Here is a 19,100-nt window from a genome sequence, read left to right on the forward strand (position 1 = left end):
TTTTAACAGAAGTAAGTTGAGCTAAAAAAGAAGAAAATACATTTGTGGGCAAAATGCAAGGCATTGATGTAGTCTGAACACACCTGATCACACATAACACACAAGGCTCTGAGCCTCTCGTGCTGCATTCATGTCCCATGGGAGAGAATGTAGACATTTCCAACTTGAAATTATTACATATCTCAACTTCCAGGAGCAAAAAAATAATTTGGGGTTGGGACCCCAAACTTCCACAATTGTGGTGCCACAATTGAGAAAATATATGCAGGTAAGTTGTAGAGGAATATATATCCATTTTGAAAACCCCTTTCTCCCTGTCATCATACGTCATTGTGTGATCACCATGTTGGATTGACGTTGCAATGTCTAGTTTGGTATAAAACGTACTTTCAAAAGTACTGTGTGTAACAATTAATAAACCAAAGTCAAAAGAAAAAACGAAACATCTGTCAACATTTTCGCTGTCAACCGACAGTTGTTCCTATTGGACATGAATGCAGCATTAGCCTGCATGCTAACTAAGGAATTCACTGGGTTGTGGTCTACTGTTGTTTTTTTAAGCGAAGCTAACATTCCTGTCTGTTGCCTTCCATTTCTCTTGCACTAAGTTACTACCATGCTCCAAAATAATATTCTTCATTAATAACATACTGTAGCAGAGCTTGGTGCTTGTGACAGAAAACAGCCTTCCTTGTGGCAGCCATTTTGAACATCTGCACATCGGAAAAAGATGTCTAACACATCGTACAAGGCAGAGTGAATAAAAGCATGTGATTTAGCCTGCGAGGGGTAACAAAGAAACCCAAAACGTGTACTTTTACTAACCAGGTTAAACCCAGAATGCTATGGAGGGGGTGATAGTGCATAGTTTTGCAGGGCACTAAAATGTGTGCCAGGACTGAATACAGCACTCATTAAGATTCAATGACTCATCTACCAGCTGTGGAAAAACTAAAATCTTTCATTGCGTAAATATCAATATGATAAACATATCTGCCGGCATCCTGTTGAGTTTGATGGTTAGAAGCTGATATGTTACAGGATGGGCCAGTGTGTGTGTGTGTGTGTGTGTGTGTGTGTGTGTGTGTGTGTGTGTGTGTGTGTGTGTGTGTGTGTGTGTGTGTGTGTGGTGTGTGTGTGTGTGTGTGTGTGTACTTTACCGGGACGCTACACAGAGGTATGAGGGGCGGAGAGTGGGGACACTGGAAATGTTTGGAGCAGAAACGAACCAAAGAAAAATCTCTAGAGAACGCTTGTTGATGCCTCCAAGTGCTGAAAGCTGCCCCGAAGGCACACTCCAAGTCTGTGTAAGGGCAGGCAGAGAGCCGAGGAAGACGAGCACTGTCCTCTTTGTCCAAACGCCTTCTCCAATGGGCCAATTTCTTCGAGCTGGAAACTAAAATAAAGGCTTGTGGTCTAATTCCACTCCTGTGTTTCCGTGACTTTATCTGCAGAAGGAAGCCTACCCAGTCTCCAGACAGGCCCTGCTGCGTTCCTTCTGTTTCATATAGTAATATATTCATGTATGTGTGTGTTTGTGTCTGGTGTGTGGTGCTGTGGTTTGTCGTAACGCCCTCATGTCAGAGGGGGGGGGCAACCGGCGCTACAGCGCTACGCCAGCGAGTAGATGGCGTTGACGGGCGAGGTGGCCTCAGAGCTCTCGTTGCCCTCCGTCTCGTCCTTGTCCTTCTTCACCGTGTACTGGCCGATGAAAGAGCCGTCCTCGTTGAACTGGCCATCACCGCCTTCGCCGTAGTCCACCAGACTGTCGTCACTTTCCTTCACGTTGCCGTCCAGCGACGTCTGGCTGCCCTGGAGGGGCTTGTTGTCCTCGTCGCTGCTGCAAAGGTGGATGGAGAGCAGAGTTGAAGGTTAAAACGGGAGCAGAATGCTGGTTCAGTGTCGGCAGGAGTTTGGGCCCCTGTCGACCCCACCGGCACGGGTTAAAAGGGGGAAGTGAAAGGTTATGCGGATTGCAGGTAAAGAAAGTATGTTAATTTCATATTTTCTTAGTCAGGCTTAGTGACTGAAGTAATTTCTTTTCCATTTATTCCTTAAAGGATTGGTTTGATAATATGAATACAGTACTCACATGTTATATGTCATTTGGAAGGGTTCACTGTAATTATTGCTCCTAAACCGGCCATGAAGCAATTACTTCATCACGGTGAGTGATGGGGACTGAATATGTTCTATGACAAGATGCATTCTTAAGTTATTAGCCAAAGCTAATATGAGGCTTCAGCCAACTCAAGTGGATAATTGTTTCCTGGTTCATTACTGGTGTTAACTCAACATGCAATGACTGATTCCTTTCTTGATGCCCTGATTGGGCTACTTTCCGTCAGTCCAATCTGGCAACACCTTTGCAGACTTCTATGAACAAAACAACGTGTGCATCCGTTGAATGTTCTTGAACAAATATGGCAACATGGACACATTTGGCTGACAGCTACCAGTTAACACTGTTAGCAGACACAGGCGTTCTGTTTGTGACGCCGACAGAATTACTACTTTTTTTACTTTGTGGTCATTAAGTTTCCCTAGTTAGAATTATATATCTTGTTATATTTCACAATAACCCCACAGTTAGTTGATTAAATGTATAAATTATTGACCACCGCAGCCCACTAATGTTAGCTAGCTAAGCTAGCAAAGTTTGCCACTACTGTTGGAGCAGCTGAGAACTGCTCAGGCTTCTCCTAAACTACTGAATATCATTGTCAAAGTAACGTTACATAGAACCTAAAGGTAAAAGTAGTAGAATTGTACACTTCTTAGGACAGTTTGCATTCTAACGCGTGCTTATTGTAGGCGGACACCATCTCAGCACTGGCGACTTGTTTGCTTCCAGCACTTCTCCAGTAGCCGTGCTTCAGGTAAACAGCATCGGGACCCGAACAGACAGAAGTCATGATAAGTGTGTCAACATTCTTATACCATGTGAGTACTGTATTAAGATGGACTTCAGAGAATCCAAACCTATCCTTTAAAAAGACAGCTGCAATAGCATTTTATACCAAAGATGCTTGTTGATCGAACGTTATAAGTTGATTTTGCAGAACACTATACAGTATTCGCCTCTATGTTTTAAAAACAACCCTGTCTCCTGAAAATGACGTTCATATAAAACTAATTTGTTTAAAACAACTAGGTTTTAGAGGAAAAAAATTGCCTGGATTAAGATTGAATCTATCTGCAAACTATTCACTGCCAATACATTAACACAGAATGAATCTGAAAACAATCACTGTCAACATATTTGTTCCCTAAAGCTAACTACACATGGGATGCACAGGATACGCCTGAACTATCTGTGATTACCTTTCTGGGCAGTATAAGAACGTCACATTTACTGGACTGGGACACAAATATTACCAGTGGAATTATTACAAACACTTAAGTACATATGGAGTATTTGGTAGGAGACAGGGGTGATTAAAAGAGATAAATACTGTCGTCCAAAATTCAAATGAGACATTTGCATACACATGCTAAATGGTGCCCATATTCTGACCTGAGATCAAAGCAGGAGAACTCCAGTGCACCTCATTTGTGGAGCTGTGCTTGATTTCAGTTCAGAGCATGGCTGCATGTCTCTTTACTCTGATTTTCGGGAGAAGAGAACTTCATGCACAGGGAGAATGACCTACGGACTAGCATTAGCTTTCTTGTCTCAGATCAAGCCAGCAGCATAACAGCAGGAGGTGCACTCGAAGGATGCAAAGGTGAGATATTTTTCTGTTTGATATCTCTTCTCTGCTCAGGTCTGTGTATCACATTTCAAGGTTATCAAACATTATGTATTCACATTTCACTCTGCTAGGACAGAATCTACAATGTAGCTTCTCAGAATCGTCATGCTCCATGCTGAAACAACCGCAGACATCCCTTAATACATGTTAGAAACCAGACATGTTGATAATCAAGAATACACGGCAGATGCAGCGCAATCACAATCTGACACAATTCGAAATGTGACTCTAGTCGAAACCCAAAATCCAGTAGTCGTTCTATATCCACAACAAGTATGTTACAGAGCAGAGTCAGAGACAGGGAGAGAAACAGAGATAGTGAAACGATGGATGCATTTTTAGAACATATGCTGACATGTAACAAGGGGAAGAGATGAAGGGAGTGGGAGTTGAGCATAAAGTGGGTAAATGCAAGTCATGGTTTAATTGATTAGAATATTAAGTAGTCAAGCAGCACAGTCGCGAGGGAAAGATTTCGGCACTGTACGTTTCTGAAAACCACAGCTTTAGAAAGTCCACTCTGACTGGATGGATCAAACAAACACAGGACTTTCACCCAGAAGACTGATGTTAGTGTCTCTTGTGAAACCAAAAGGAAACTTTGTCTGTGCTTGTTACATAACGTTATGTAATGAAGTCCACAAAGGGCGGTAGTTGAATATTTACAGTAAAAAAACATGATATTATTTCAAACCATAACCAAGTAGTTTTGTTGCCTTAAGCGAACAAACTAATTCACAGAGATAACCACGTGGCATTGTGCAATGAAACATTTTTATGAAACATATTTATGGTTCAGAAACATCCACATTGTGTGTATTCCATGGTTTTCAGAAATGTACAATGCCAACATTCTTTCTGGCGATTGGGTTGAGTCAAGAGTGTCTCCGTTTTATCAGCAGCTTGGGCTGTATGTCAAGAAGCCAGGTCCCAAAAATGACAAAAGCTGCATACAGAGCCAACAAATTGAATTTGTTGTCACTTTCCAAATAGTTACAGACTACAGCAAGTGTGTATGTATTTGGAAAGAAGACCAATAATTTGTGGATTCAGGTGCGGATGTCCTCATAGCTGATCAATGCATCAGACTCCGCGTGCCGTAAGGAGTGTGCTCTGTGGTTTCGATATGCTTGGAGAGTGCCAGCAGCAGATCAGAGGTACATCTCTCGATGCACCAGGACCACTGAAGCGCTTCGAGATTTCATCTCTTACAGCTAATTAAATAAATGTGGCCAAGAGGCAGAGCCTTTTTCGTACCGTCTGCCCCGGTCACATTTGCCAAAGCTTGCTTTCATCTGTTGACCGTACTGCACCAGCAGCTTCAGTGAGCCACGGGGGGATTTAAGAGAGATCCTTTTATTTTGGGGACTTCAAGATGTCTTCAGAATGAAGGAGGGCAGAGTCGGAATGATTCAATTATCTGATTAGGTGATTTCTTTTTTTTTTTTTTTACTAGAAGAGCAAAGGGTTGGGGAAGATATTTAGAGAATGGGAGTGAGTTTCAGATAACCTTCCTCGCCAATCTGCAGCGTCAGATTAACGTGACTATAGAGTCAGGAAGTCAACTCACTGTGTTTTGTTTTGTTTTTTACTTCTGTTTAACTTCACAGATGTGTATTGAGGAATTGTATGGGTTCGATTATATCCCATATTGGATTTACCATGCTTATAAATGCTGTCAATTGTTAGATAAAACTCATTAGGATGTTAACCAAGTGGAATGGCTCCAACCGACAGTAATCAATTCAAATGCACTGCAAACGAGCAATAAAAGAAACGGTTTTCTTTGAGCAGGATTAAGAGGGTTCTTCTCCTTTCATACAGTACCTTTCAAGAGCACTTTTGGACCAATGAGGAAAATAAATCCCGAAAAGAGACAAAGGACACAGACATAAAGTGGGGAGGGTAGAACAGAAAGACAGTCATGACACAGATGGACAACCAGACATGCATAAATACACAGATACTGAAAAGGGAGATGAGGACAACACAACAACAACATTTATATATCTTTAAGAGTGGAGGATAATACATTTCAATCATCATAACCCTAGTGGCATGAAACAGAGTAGATCTTTGAGCTTTGATTAAAATAGTAGTCGTGGGGTAATAATATTTTTTCTCCGTATGAGAAAAGGGCAGCATAGCATGTGTATCATCTAATTCCAGCTTGCTACAACTTGGGCCTTGTTTTCGTGGTTCATTTTAGTGGCCATCATTCCCATGAGTAACAACACTGATGTCACCAGTTGCTGAGAAATGGGGACACAGGGACTTCACTACTACAAAGCGTAATGGGGAAATAACCCACAAATAACCCACTTGTCTGAAAAGCCACTGATGACTCTTCATTACACGGGAAAAGTGTGTGCACACAACTGCAGTGAGTTGTTACAGGAAGTGCATCTAACATGCTTTTTGTTCCAAATAAATGTGACTGACCTGGAGGTTTGTTTACAACCCGCACGATGGCGGGATGCTTGTGTTTCTTGAGCCGTCTGACTGTAAAGCGATGTCGCTGCGTTCACAGATCTCAGCAATTTATGAAATGTTAATGGCCAACTGTGTAAATGAAGACCCAGGTTGTATTAAATTAGATTCATCCTGTAACTACACTATGAAGTCTCATGTGTTTTTCATGCAAGTAAAACTGTTTTTTCTAAAAAGAGTTAATGACGTTTCATTCTTGTCCTGCACACTAAAATAGTGAAAAACCTCAGAAAGAAGAATGCAAATCCAGATGAGCCAACAGGAGAAGAAATAGTCCGTCATTCCTGATGCTTGTACTTAAATATATCATTTCAGTAACATTCTCTATGAACCCATGTCTATTGTGCATTATTAACATACGTATAGTGTGTTATAATCTGCTGTTATCATAGGCCATCATTTTTTTTAAACAATTATCAAAACACAATATAAAGCATTTTATAATGAGTTTCGAGGTCAACTCATAATAATTCATAGCTGTTTCACTCACTGACAATGATCATCGTGTATTATAATTCCAATAGTTGTAATACATTACAATCATTCTACAATGCATTGTATTAACACTGTTATAATGCATTTTAGAACAAACTATGTTCTTTGCATAAGAAATGTCAATGAGTGACGAGCAATTATGAAGTATTATGATACTTATCAGTGTTATGATTATTGTTATAAACCATTATGAATATGTATGAGTGTCAATACATATAGTTAAACAGTGCATACGCAGATTTTAACGCAATACAAATTCTCGTTTATAAATCCTTATAGACATGGCCTTCAAAGAAAGTGTTACCGTATTTTCTAAGGTCACAACATTTGTTTGTTCAATCTTTTGTCCTCTGAATGTTTCTCCAGTTGCTAGTTGCCTAAACCAGTTTCCTTAAGGGTGTCAAGTCGTCCCAAGCGTAGATCATCCTGCCTCCTTGCCCTCACTAAGACCCCAATTGATTTGCCTCTCCATTTCCCACCCCATGCACCTGGTGGCGGATGCTTTTTAAATGTCAGCCGGCGGAGGGAAAAATGCAATTGCAATGCAATTAACCTCTAGAAGGGTGAAAAACATGTTAGTGCTTTTTTTGGCTGGAACAAAACCCCCCAAAAAAGAGCTGCTGCACTGTTCTCTCTGGCTGCTTTCTGGTATCACGTCCCCTCCTGCTGCTGGAACAGCTGATCCATGAAGAGCCTTTTAAAGTTCCAGACAAGCTCCTCTGTATTGACTGATCCATATGCAACTCAGGGTAACAGAAATGCACAGGCAATATCCCATAAGGATGAATGGACTCGTGTAATGTTGCTCCAATATTGAGAGCCGCTTCGAGCCGTACAATACAAGAATAAATGGAACTTTTGACTGTGCAGCGGGGGGCCATGTTCTGTATGTATTAATTTGCTTGCTAATGTGCTCTTTCCATGTGATAATGGCTGAACCACAACTGTGATTTAGCACAGGCTTTTTATATTTCGTGCTGAACATGAATACAGCCTCAGCAGCTACTCTGCTGTGTTCTAAAGATAACACGTCCTACCTAAAATATAATTTCCCTTCAACTCGGCCTACAGTGGATTGTAATTAACGCTCGTTTTTATGTGCTAAGGATGCCAATTTAAAAGCAGAATATTCATCACCGGGGAGGATATTTAGTAATTAATCTGTTTTCATAGAGTATGTCTGTTTGGGGACTCAAATGTTAAGAGCCTGCCCCAAGGCTTCCACGGGCTTGTCAAAGTTAGCCTTATGCAAAACAAACCTAAGAAGTGCTCCTTCCAACAACTGTTGCAGTGATCCCACCTGATGTCATGTGACCATCATGGAATCAGAATGCTGCAGAGCCAGGGAGCTCTGGCCTTCAAGAGGAAATGGTTTGGTTTACAGTTTGACACCCATAAAGGAACCAAAGTCTGGCACTCAATCTGAATCTTGTTCATCTCTGCTAATCACATTTAATAATATGGTATCCGCTACTTTAAACCCTGTCCGTCACATTGTTCAAGCAGTGCTTTAAAAGCCAGTTGGACTCCTACTGCTTCCGTCTTGAATAAAGTCTGTTTGCAGACTGACCAAAGAGCCAGCCATGCATTTATCAGGCTCATTGTCCCGCCTGGTCTCCTTAAATAAGCTACACCTTATCCAGCCCACGTTCTCCCCAGCTCAGGGAATAAAAACCTGCTCCCCCGACATGCACAGGCCAAGAGCGATGCCGTGCCGAAAACCAAAGTACCTGTTCTCGTTTTCGTTCCTGTCAGGGACAGACGACCCATTTCAGCGTGGAGGAGAGAGAGGGACGAGACGTGAGGACACAGGGGAGACAGTGAGAGAGAAGGGGGTGCAGAGAGAGAGAAAGGGGAGAGGAGGAGGACAAGCTCCACATGATACATGCATGTAAATCCTCGCATGCACACACACACACACACACACACACACACACACACACAAAGGAACACACACAGAGAGCGGAGTGGAGGGTGGGTCAGAATCAGAGCAAAGCAATGACCTTGACTGTAAGAGAAGGGTTAGGTATTACAGTGGCGTTAGACTCATTATTGATTAAAGAGCTAAACAGGATCTCACGCACTGGAGATAAAATGAATCACACGGTATTAAACACAGCAGGTGATAATAAAGGCTGATCGCGCCGCTTTTCTCATTCACAGCTATCTTTTGAATTCCAACGCCAGCAGATTCAGAAATTCCATTCTTTTAGCAAAAACTCTTTGCGCCAGAGCAGAGCTACACAAAGATAAGACATTCCCTAGTGATTCCATTCTGTACGGACCATGGCTAGTCTGTTACAGACGGGATCCTTGCTGTTATGTGTGCTGCTATGGAGGCGTGTGTTCAGTGATAAGAAAGGTTTTAGTGCCACTCTCACACAGCGGAGTTACAACATGACATGTGCAGCTTGAGTTTAGAACGCAGGTTAAATTCAACATGTTTTTAGTCAAAGTGGACGGACAGAGAACAGACGGACTCATTCTTCATTAAGAGGAATGAAGCCACAGAGATCAGTGGGACCTGGAGGGAGCAAAAGACACATCACTTACCAACACACACTGCACAGAATATACAGTACATCTCGCTCTACTGTGTATGATCAGTAATTCTCATAAAGACCACACTGCACAACACACACACACAGGCCTTCTGCCACATAAGGAAAAGGTTTAAGACCATAAAGGAGGTGTTTGGATGGCGAGTTGTTTGAGCGAGACAGCTATTCAACACGGTTCAAACAGTCGTTTTTTAAAAGCTAGTCATCCATAAAAACCTCAGAAGGTCAACAAGTTGACAGCAACATTGCTTTGGAATAGTATTTAAGATGTTGGATAACGTTGGCTAGAGGTTATATCTGCTTTCTGTTTTCTTAAACTTTCTTTCTGACCCCTTTTTTATTGCTTCACTTTAGCTATTTACACAATGTAGTGGTTATCACAAGTCATAAACACTACCTGCTAATTAATGCTACCTGCTAAGTAATGCTACCAGCTGCGTTGAGACTTTTATGCTTATCATACAGCATCAACTGAAAGATGTGATGATAACAACACCTGTTGCTTTTCAGTGGGTTCTGGACACAGCATAATATGAAACATGTGTCCTAAGAGCCTTGTATGAAGGCTGCTCTTTGGTGTAAAACAGCAGCTTGAAAAGAACTAGATGTGTTTTCAAATGTGTCTGCATTAGTGTTGGAATGAGCCCTATTCACTATGATTAATTAAAAATTGTTGGGCTGGGTATTGTTAGAAAAAGGATACGAGTACCCTACGTGAGTACTTCATTTGATACCCATCATGTGAACAGGAGCTGTGTTTGTGTCCGACTGGCTAGCTAATGGCCGTCGCTCTACACAGTTCTCATACAGAGGAACCGCTGATGAGTTCCCAACCCATGATGGCTGGACGGTGTCGTGGCGAAGGGACAGCACCCACCTGGTTCTCCTCCCAGGAAAACATGTGCATCTGTGCCCTAAAACTGCTTCCTAATTGAAGCATTGTCTCATCTGATCTGAATCCCAGCCCCTCTGTGCCTGCATGACTTGCTTGAGACAATCCTGCATCTGTCTCTCTGTATCTCAACCCGTGTACGCTCAAGTGTGTTTGCGTGGTTGACTACACTGTCCATAGTCGGAGCAGGCTTCAGGCCCACACCTGGTTCTTGCCTTCATTATTTTTTCAATTGCTGTATTTTCAAAAGTTACAATATTCACTGCAAGGAGCTGGAAATGGACGCCATGTCAATTTGAATATTCTTAAACAGGAGCTCTAAGCTTTTCTGCAGTGCCACAGAGTGGCAAGTCTTTGTGTTTTTGCTGTTTGAAGGATATCATGTTTTAAAAGTCCAGTGTGTAGGATCTGGCGGCATTGAGTGGTGAGGCTGCAGATTGCAACCAACTGAAACTTCTCCTGTTGAGCGTGTAGGAGAACTACAGCGGCTGACGGGAAAACACTAGAGGCCCTGTCTCGACAAATGTTTGGGTTTGTCTGATCTGTTTCTGTAATAAAATGGCGCCCAGCTTCATGAAGAGGTCCTGCTCCATATGTAGATATATACAGCTCACACACACAAACACAATTCTTATTTTCAGGTGATTATACACTCAAGAAAACATACTTAATAATATTATATTCCATTTATGCCAATAGATCCCCCTAAATGTAACACACTGGCGCTTTTAAAGTCATTGAAACTATGTGACCCATCATTTTCATGACTAGAGTGCTGCAGGGATGACATAAAGTTATGTCTGAATGCAATCGGCAGAAGCGAAAAGTTAACGTGAGGCGATAAACAAACCATAACGCGATAAAAGGCAGTTTAGTCTGTGTGCTGACGTTTTGTAGTGGATGTTTTTTAGCCACTTATTAGCTACTGACTTTTTTAGGACACGTAAAAGCTGCAAAAATGATTTACTGACGTATTTTACGTCATAGAAAAAAACCTGTGTTAACCACAGACCTTATTAAAGGCATCTTACCAAAAACACATTTAAAAAGCCATTGACTTGGAGACGAGGGAACCTTCATTTCTGTGTTTTAGGACTCATTCCTGCAGCACTCTATTGCTTTAACTGACTAAAATGTCTGGCAATTACACTTAGTCTTCACACAGAATAAAAGATGAGACGATACCACTTCGCTGTACAACCTGATCCAATTCCCTTGATCACTAAAAACTAAATGAACTTCAAATAATTTCAAAGGTCAGCGTTCAAACAAAGATGTTATTCACACTGTAATATATACTTACTGGTAATCGAAGGATCCGTCCTGGTCTTTCTGATCTACTGGGTCCAGGGCCAGATCTTTTTTGTCACGGACTAAGGAAGGAAGAACAACAGTGACATGTTCATCCTTTTGCTGTTGTGCTTAGATTTGACACACAAAACATCCACATGTTGAGGGGTTCCTGGAGTTTGTTTGAACAGAAATCTCTTCACAGATTAAAGTAAGAGTTTCAGTTAAAGTTGTGAATTGAAAAAAAAAGTACTTGGTTAGGTGTTGTAAAAGAGTATAGTTTCACTTAAGAGTCAGTTTGTTACGATACTTAAGGTACAGTTCTGTAGTATGACACTTTAAATGTATAACAATGTTTTGACATGCATGCTTGTCATTAAGATGTGAATATAGGCTCAAATACATTCACATAGAAACGTATTTGTGATACGTTGAAGACAAAAATAATAATTCAGTGAAAACATTTCCCTCCAAACATAATTGAGTATGCAGTTAAGTTTAATGTGAGCACATTTGTGTGGGAACCAGGCTGCATATAATAACTGATGCTATAAAGCAAACAGATGGGGACTGTTGCCGCAAGAAAGGGATGAACTCTACCAAAAGGACACGATACAAGATGCTTGCTGAAAGACTTTATTTAAATTGCTGCCATTTAAAATTGAAAAGGTGAAAACGTGTTTCCACGTGACTGCTTTTCTATTGTTTTCTGCCTCAGCAATTCACGTATTCAGTAGTATATATTAGGAACACAGTGCACCTTTCAAGAGACTTGCAAGACAGTTTTAGTAGCAGTTAAAGAACATTGGGTTGGTTTGTAAGGTGTCAGTGCTTCAAACACTTGTGGGAGCTCTTATTTGACATTATTAGGTGTTAGTTCTTCACTTTTACAGCACCTACCCAGATATTTTGCAAAACCAGTCACGCAACCGCCACCTAGACATTATAGAAACTGCAAAACATCAACATGACAACTTCTTTTGTTCCAAAGCATTGAATCATCACATATTGTAGATCAGCATCCATGTTGCAGGACGACTATTTTATAATATTTGTCTGAACAAGGAAAATAGAGTTTTTAGTTTTCGTTTTTTGGGGAGTAATAAATATATTAACTGAGGTATTTGATCAAATGTTACACAAGCATCCTGTTTGTCATGTAAGTGCATCTTGACCTGGTAAATAGCCGCCAGTTGTGTTGTTGTGCTGTTTGCTGTGTCGTGACTTTTTCATTTTCTTTGCCAACTGATTAAAAACGGGTGCTGACATTTTGACTATTGGTCTGTTGTTTTCCCTCATAATGAATACATCTAGCACAATAAAGTTTCAAAACAGTTCATGAACTTAACAACTTCCAAATAAATGCAGTAGCCATCTGGAATGCATTGATCACAGGGGCTTGTAATGGAACAAAGTAGGAAACTTATCTTCATAACAAGAGACTACTGCCTAGATATCCCACCACATGTAAAAAGAGATATTTCCAAATTAAGGCCATCATTTCGTTGTTTTTCTTTTGAAGCGGTGGAATCGTGCAAATGAGCAAAAATAGGAGCAAAGAAACTGATTTTCTCACAGATTATATGTCTCATGTACTTCTGTCGTGACGGTTTGAGCAGATATGATGCAACGTTATTTTTTATTAAGGTTACAAACTGCAGCTTTATGTTCAAAAGAGAAGTCAGCTCTGCCCATTATTTACTTTGCTATCAAAATCTCAATTCAGTAATCACTTCAGCGCTAACTACTGAGTTTGGTAAAAACATCAATCAGAAAATGTCCAATTCTGCTGCTGTGTTGGTCCTCACAGAAAGAGCTTAGAGCTTGATTCAGTAAATGAAATCGACTCCCTGTTTTAGTAATACATTTTTGAACAATTCAGTGAATACAATGGCATGTTTTGTTCCTGGATTACAGTGAAGAAACGGTTCTGACTTCTAGAACTCGAGCAATCAGAGGAATTTAATCTACCAAACTGTCAAAACTATTTTCTGATGAATACAATAAGAATGCAATATGTATATTCATCGCCATAACACCACCTATTAATATTGGAAAATTACCACGAAGGTGTACAATGGGAAGAATACTGAGTTCATCCACTTTGCTACTGTGTTGATGTCGCTTCAATCCATTTTATAAGCTGTGTGGGGTTAATGTTGGTCCTCTAGTGGGTGTGGAAGCCTCGGTCGGGGGCCTTACCTGGGTATTTGCCGCCGCGACTTCTCTTGATGAAGCAGACGATGAGGAGGATGAGTATGATGAGGGCGATGGCACACATCAGGCCAATGAACCAGCCTTGAGTGGCTATGTCTACCTGGTCTATGTAGGCTGGAGGCATACGCAGAACACACACACACACACACACACACACACACACACACACACACACACACACACACACACACACACACACACAGGGGAAGAGAGAGAAGAGTAGACACACAGTGAGTGTTTTTCTGGACCACAATCACAGCTAGCGCATCAGACAAGCTGTTCTCATCGCATAGCTCTCGGTAGACGTCAACAAGTCAGAACCGACATCTCATCATTGGCCCCGAACACATATCCAGGATCTATAACAATAATGTGTTTGTCTTCTTTCCGAATTCACAGTGTGTGAATTTGAGGTGGGGTCCGAGGGTTTGTGATGTGAAAATAGTTATTGCTTCCCAGAAAGAATTTCAGTACAACCTGAAAAAACACCATAATGCCAGTATACCGATGAAATGTTACAGATATTAGCACTGAATTAGAATACATGCCATTGTCCATCATACTTACCAGAGTATATGTCTCAAGTTCATAAAGATCTGAAGCTGCACTGCAGTATATACAACCTATTAATATACTCATATCCATGCAAACTAATCAAAGAGGAACCTGGAGGTACATTTGTGAACAATATGAGCGTCTACCTGTCAGAAGAGAAAGTCTGATAATTCACAAAGTTCCATCTCACAGGAATGTAACTTGTACTTCCACTCGTACATTAGATACTGTTCATAAAGACAACCAAGTCAAAGTTGATGACATCCAAATATAGAAGTCTTATCCTGACTCACTTGAGTTTACCGTTGGGAGAACATGCAAAAAAAACATAGTAACTCACCCAACTTTGACTGAGTTACAGTAGAAACAAATACTGACAGACTTGCAGCCAAAGTAGCCCACCTGGCTGGAACCCCGGTTCCACCTGGCCAGGTGGCGCCTCACCTGTATTGGTCTTAAAGATGAAAGAGTCGCTGCTGACGCTGTTGAGCTCGTGGGAGTAAACCCTCAGTTGGTACGTGGCGCCTGCGATCAGATCCGCCACTGTAACAGGGGGCTGCTGTTTCGATACATATTTCACCGACTTGTCGCCTTGAAGACACAAGAAAGGGGCCAATCACACTCCAGAGGGTGTGGCCTTCGCTCCACAGTAAAGGCTGCGCTGACTCGCAAGAGTCACGGCATCACGATGCTTTGCTGCGAGACTGGCTTCTCTGAGTCAGAGCAGGGTCGCTGAAGTGAATTGAGGCTGATAACAATGCAGTGGCCATCTCCATAATTAAGATCCACCTCTTTACAGTTTAGAAGCATACCCATGGCGGGGTTTAGTACGTCTAGCCATTATGTATGAGCTGCAACTTTTTGAAGCTCAGTGCAGCTGACACATTCTGGTATGTCTCTTTTTGTCTAAAATTTTAAAATGGTAAGGGAAGAAGAAGAGGGACTCATGGAGCAGGTGTTCCTTCAGGCACACCCACTGCACTGGTTTCTTCCTTTTTTCCCTATAAAAGGTTTTTTTCTTCTATTTTTTGGGGGGAGTTTTTCCTGAGCCGATGTAAGGTCCCGGGACAGGAATGTCGTATGTATACAGATTGTAAAGCCCCAAATTTGTAATCTTGGGCTACACAAAATAAACTGAATTTAATTGAATTGCACTGTGAACTTCAGACCGGGGAGAATTTAAATTCACCATCTTGGGTAACGTGGGGGTTGAAGGTGGCAAAGCATTGGTTGGTCTCAATCATTTACAGGCCCACACTTATCTCCGAAATAAAATAAAAAAACAGCAACCTGCATCTTTCCTGAGGAAAGACATGTCGGTCATGGCATGGCCGAGCTATGGGCATGACTCTGAGGTTGCAGTGAGAGGAGGGGCAGCACGAGGCGGTGACATCATGCACCATGCTGTCAACCATTCGTCAAGGTTGATGTCATCTAACAGAACTCATTCCAAAGCCATGCTATTGTCCCCAGCCCTAAACCCAGCCAAGCAAAGCGGCTAATGCAGACGACAAGACATGCCAGTCCTGTTTTATATACTTAAATATAGTGCTATGAGTGATGCCAAGGCTGAGGTTTAGTATTAGTACAGCATGGTGATCTTGTGTTTTTTGGTGACGACAAAAATTATTCAAATATATTTTTATTGCAGCCCAGATGCCAGGAAGATATATGGGCTTTGTAGGTTTCTGAAGGGGCGGAGTTCAACTAACGACATGCAGAACAAGTAACATGTATTTCGAGCGACCATTGTTGAAAGTTACATAGTCTGAAGTTACGTGGTATAATAACAAGTAAGAAAGCCCACTAAGAGTGGGTAGGAGTGGTAGGACAAACGGGACCTTCAACCAGGAGACCACTGCTTGGGTCTGACTTTACTCTTGTTACGTAGAGTTTTCACGCTTGTATCTTAATCTAACATAAGAAAGTTGTTGTTATGTAATCACGCTAGTTGCGTTGTTACTTTTATTATTATTTATTACGTTGTTACATGTTTACATTGTTTTGTTGATACATTGTTAATTTGTTACGTTGCGTTGTTACGTGTTTACATTGTTTTGTTGATACATTGTTAATTTGTTACGTTGCGTTGTTACATGCTTACATTGTTTTGTTGATACATTGTTAATTTGTTACGTTGCGTTGTTACATGCTTACATTGTTGCGTTGCGTTGGTATATTGTGCTGTTGTATGCTTATATTGTTACATTATGTTGATATATTGTGCTGTTATATGCTTTTATTGTTACATTATGTTGATATATTGTGCTGGTACATGTTTACATTGTTACGTTGTGTTGGTATATTGTGCTGTTACATGCTTACATTGTTGCGTTGCGTTGTTACATTGTTCCCTTGTTAAATCTTTTACGTTGTTACATTGTGACCATGCGTTGACATTTTGTTTTGTTATACTGACGCCTCACAGAATGACAATCGGGTAAATACTAAAATTAAAGTTAGTATTCGAACAATGTCAGAGTCTTAATTAAGGCAGGATAAAAAAGTTGAGAATTATGCATATTTCACACAGCCCTAATTCCATCAGTACAGCAGCAGAGTCCTGTCACCACTCTTCTGCTCTCACTTTCTCTTTCAAGCACAAATACTGTTTTCATTCACTAATGAAGTCTTCTCGCCTCTACTTTGCCGCTCTTTTGATTGGTGCTTAGAATTTAACACTGTCTGCAGATGTTTTAGATGTTTAAAGCGCACCAGGAACATGAGGGATTATGCCCTTTGAGCAGCTGGAAGGATATCAATGTTAAATATGCGTGCAGCAAATGCAGCATCATTTCAGTTTAAGTTATGGTAGCTGTGCTGTTTATGGATTAGGCTGTGGAATGTCCTTCATACTCAATTCATTAAGAAACAGCCAAACGTGGAAGAAGACGTGTTCAACAGAGCAGTGACTTGTTAAAATATCTTGAAATTAGAAATATGTGAAATGCCAGTGATATGAAGCCTGTTTTAAATCGAGCACATTTTTTTATTTAGTTGAAATAAAAATAAAATCCTGTATTATATTATGAATCTTCTGAAATGCAAATTATGCATCATGGACATCAAATAATCAAGAGTACAGGATAGTACTACAAAGTACTAGTATTTTTACCAGTTCATCATCAAAAAGACTGATAGTAAAATTGGTTAAATCTAACTTTAAATGAAATTCGGTGACACTTGTGATTCAATTCAAGAAGCTTACTTTTACTGCTGTTTTTTTTTAAATATCAAAGTTGGAATATAAATATGTAACTATATAAATGGACACATTACAGCTCCTAGCCCTTAAAATGATTCACTTTTTCTTTCCTTTTGCAATAATTCTCAAGTCTACCCAGTTTTCTGTTTCATGCCACCGGATCATCCTAAACCTTCCTCTGACAGACATGCAGCGACCTCTGCATCCCAGTCAGGGAGACAGGGGGAGGATAAGGGGATGACGACGGGAGGTGGGCGAGCGTCACAGGCCTCCTGCTACTCTTCACTTAGAGTCAAAGCTTTCAGATTTGACCTTGGAGAACAGGGGAGCGGTGGGAGGGGTAGAAACCATTAGATCAGTCTCATCATCCCCCTCTCCTCCCTCCCGCTCTCCCTTTCTCTTTCTGTCCACATTCAGACATCATTAAGAATTAAAGCCGCTGCCCAAGTACATGAAAAATACATCCTCCCTTCTTTCCATTCTTGATGAAAGATCACAGGCTGTTGAATTGGTAGAGAGCAATAACAGAGAGCCTATAAGTGCTGGACTATCCAATCTCAACAAGTCCTGGGATTCCAGAAATGGAGGGATGATGTGTTTTTTTAAAAGCAGACTCAAAGGCTGCTCAACACCCAGTCCAAAGCAAAAGAAGTGATTATGCAAGCGTGATGGCCAAAGAAGTGACACATTCAAAGAGCGGTTCAGACAAAGCAAGCCGAGCAGCTCATTCACAGAGCACAGGAGCATTGGAAGCAGGCAGCGTGTAGAAAGTAACCATTGTGATGGAGCACTGCACAAGAAAGTAGTGGTGACATGACGGTGATCAACATATCCCGACATATAAAGATCAGACAGAGATACACAGAGAGAAGGACACACTCAAACGCAGACTGTGGTAGGTTGTGGCTTCTGATTTTCTTTTTTACAGATCGAGATTTTTATGTGCAAACACACACATACTTTAATAAAAAGTAAAACAACAGGCGAACTGAGCAGCTGCTGCAGTCAAAGGTTATCTCTGGTGAGATTCTGTGGAATGCCCACCAATAAGCCCATCCAATCGGCTGATGACATTTAAAAAAAGGTGAACAGGCTTCTTCTTTTTCTTTTTTACTTATGTCCTCTGTTCCCTCTGAATGTTCTGGCCTCATTAGTTGCTTGTTTTGTTGCCTAAAAGAGCTCTCCACTAAGGCTGCTTTGGACATGAATAAGACAAGGACGCATTTCAGTAAAGCCCTAGAGCAAGGAATAACAACAACCTGCCATTGAGGTGTAATTGAAGTCTGTACAAAAGAAAAAGGCATCAATTATTTAATGAGAAAGCTCCTGAATCATTCTTTAGTTTTTTCCATTATTCCATATTGTAATCGTAATCAAAAGTGTGCTGCTAACAGGATTGAATTTCATTCAAGAGGGAAACATAGTTTGGCCAGATAATGACATTTCCGTGTAGTGGGGATGTCTGTGAATAAAATTGAACTGAGTGAGTGCTGCTGTAGATCAAGGTGTCTTTCACATCCTGTCACTTCTCTAATCCCCAGCACTGAAAAAGATTAACAATCAAGTCTTTGACAACTGGATTTTGTTAGTCGCTAAATATAACATTAGAAAATGATCATCTCTTTTGAAGTACATTAATC

General features: G+C 41.0%; 1 protein-coding gene across 1 annotated transcript in view; it reads right to left on the reverse strand.

Moving 5' to 3' along the window:
- Positions 1-1,611: 1,611 nt before the first annotated feature.
- Positions 1,612-19,100, reverse strand: part of nfasca (neurofascin homolog (chicken) a) — a gene marked incomplete at both ends in the record, with an annotated part of 51,794 nt that continues 34,305 nt past the window's right edge. Inside the window, 6 exons of the mRNA XM_079217722.1 lie at positions 1,612-1,840; positions 8,471-8,488; positions 11,497-11,566; positions 12,384-12,419; positions 13,686-13,814; positions 14,700-14,846. Coding sequence (XP_079073848.1) covers positions 1,612-1,840; positions 8,471-8,488; positions 11,497-11,566; positions 12,384-12,419; positions 13,686-13,814; positions 14,700-14,846 — 629 coding nt within the window. The remainder of the gene's footprint in view (positions 1,841-8,470; positions 8,489-11,496; positions 11,567-12,383; positions 12,420-13,685; positions 13,815-14,699; positions 14,847-19,100) is intronic.

The sequence above is a fragment of the Taurulus bubalis genome (assembly GCF_910589615.1).
Source record: "Taurulus bubalis genome assembly, chromosome: 5".
Classification (NCBI taxonomy): Eukaryota; Metazoa; Chordata; class Actinopteri; order Perciformes; family Cottidae; genus Taurulus; species Taurulus bubalis.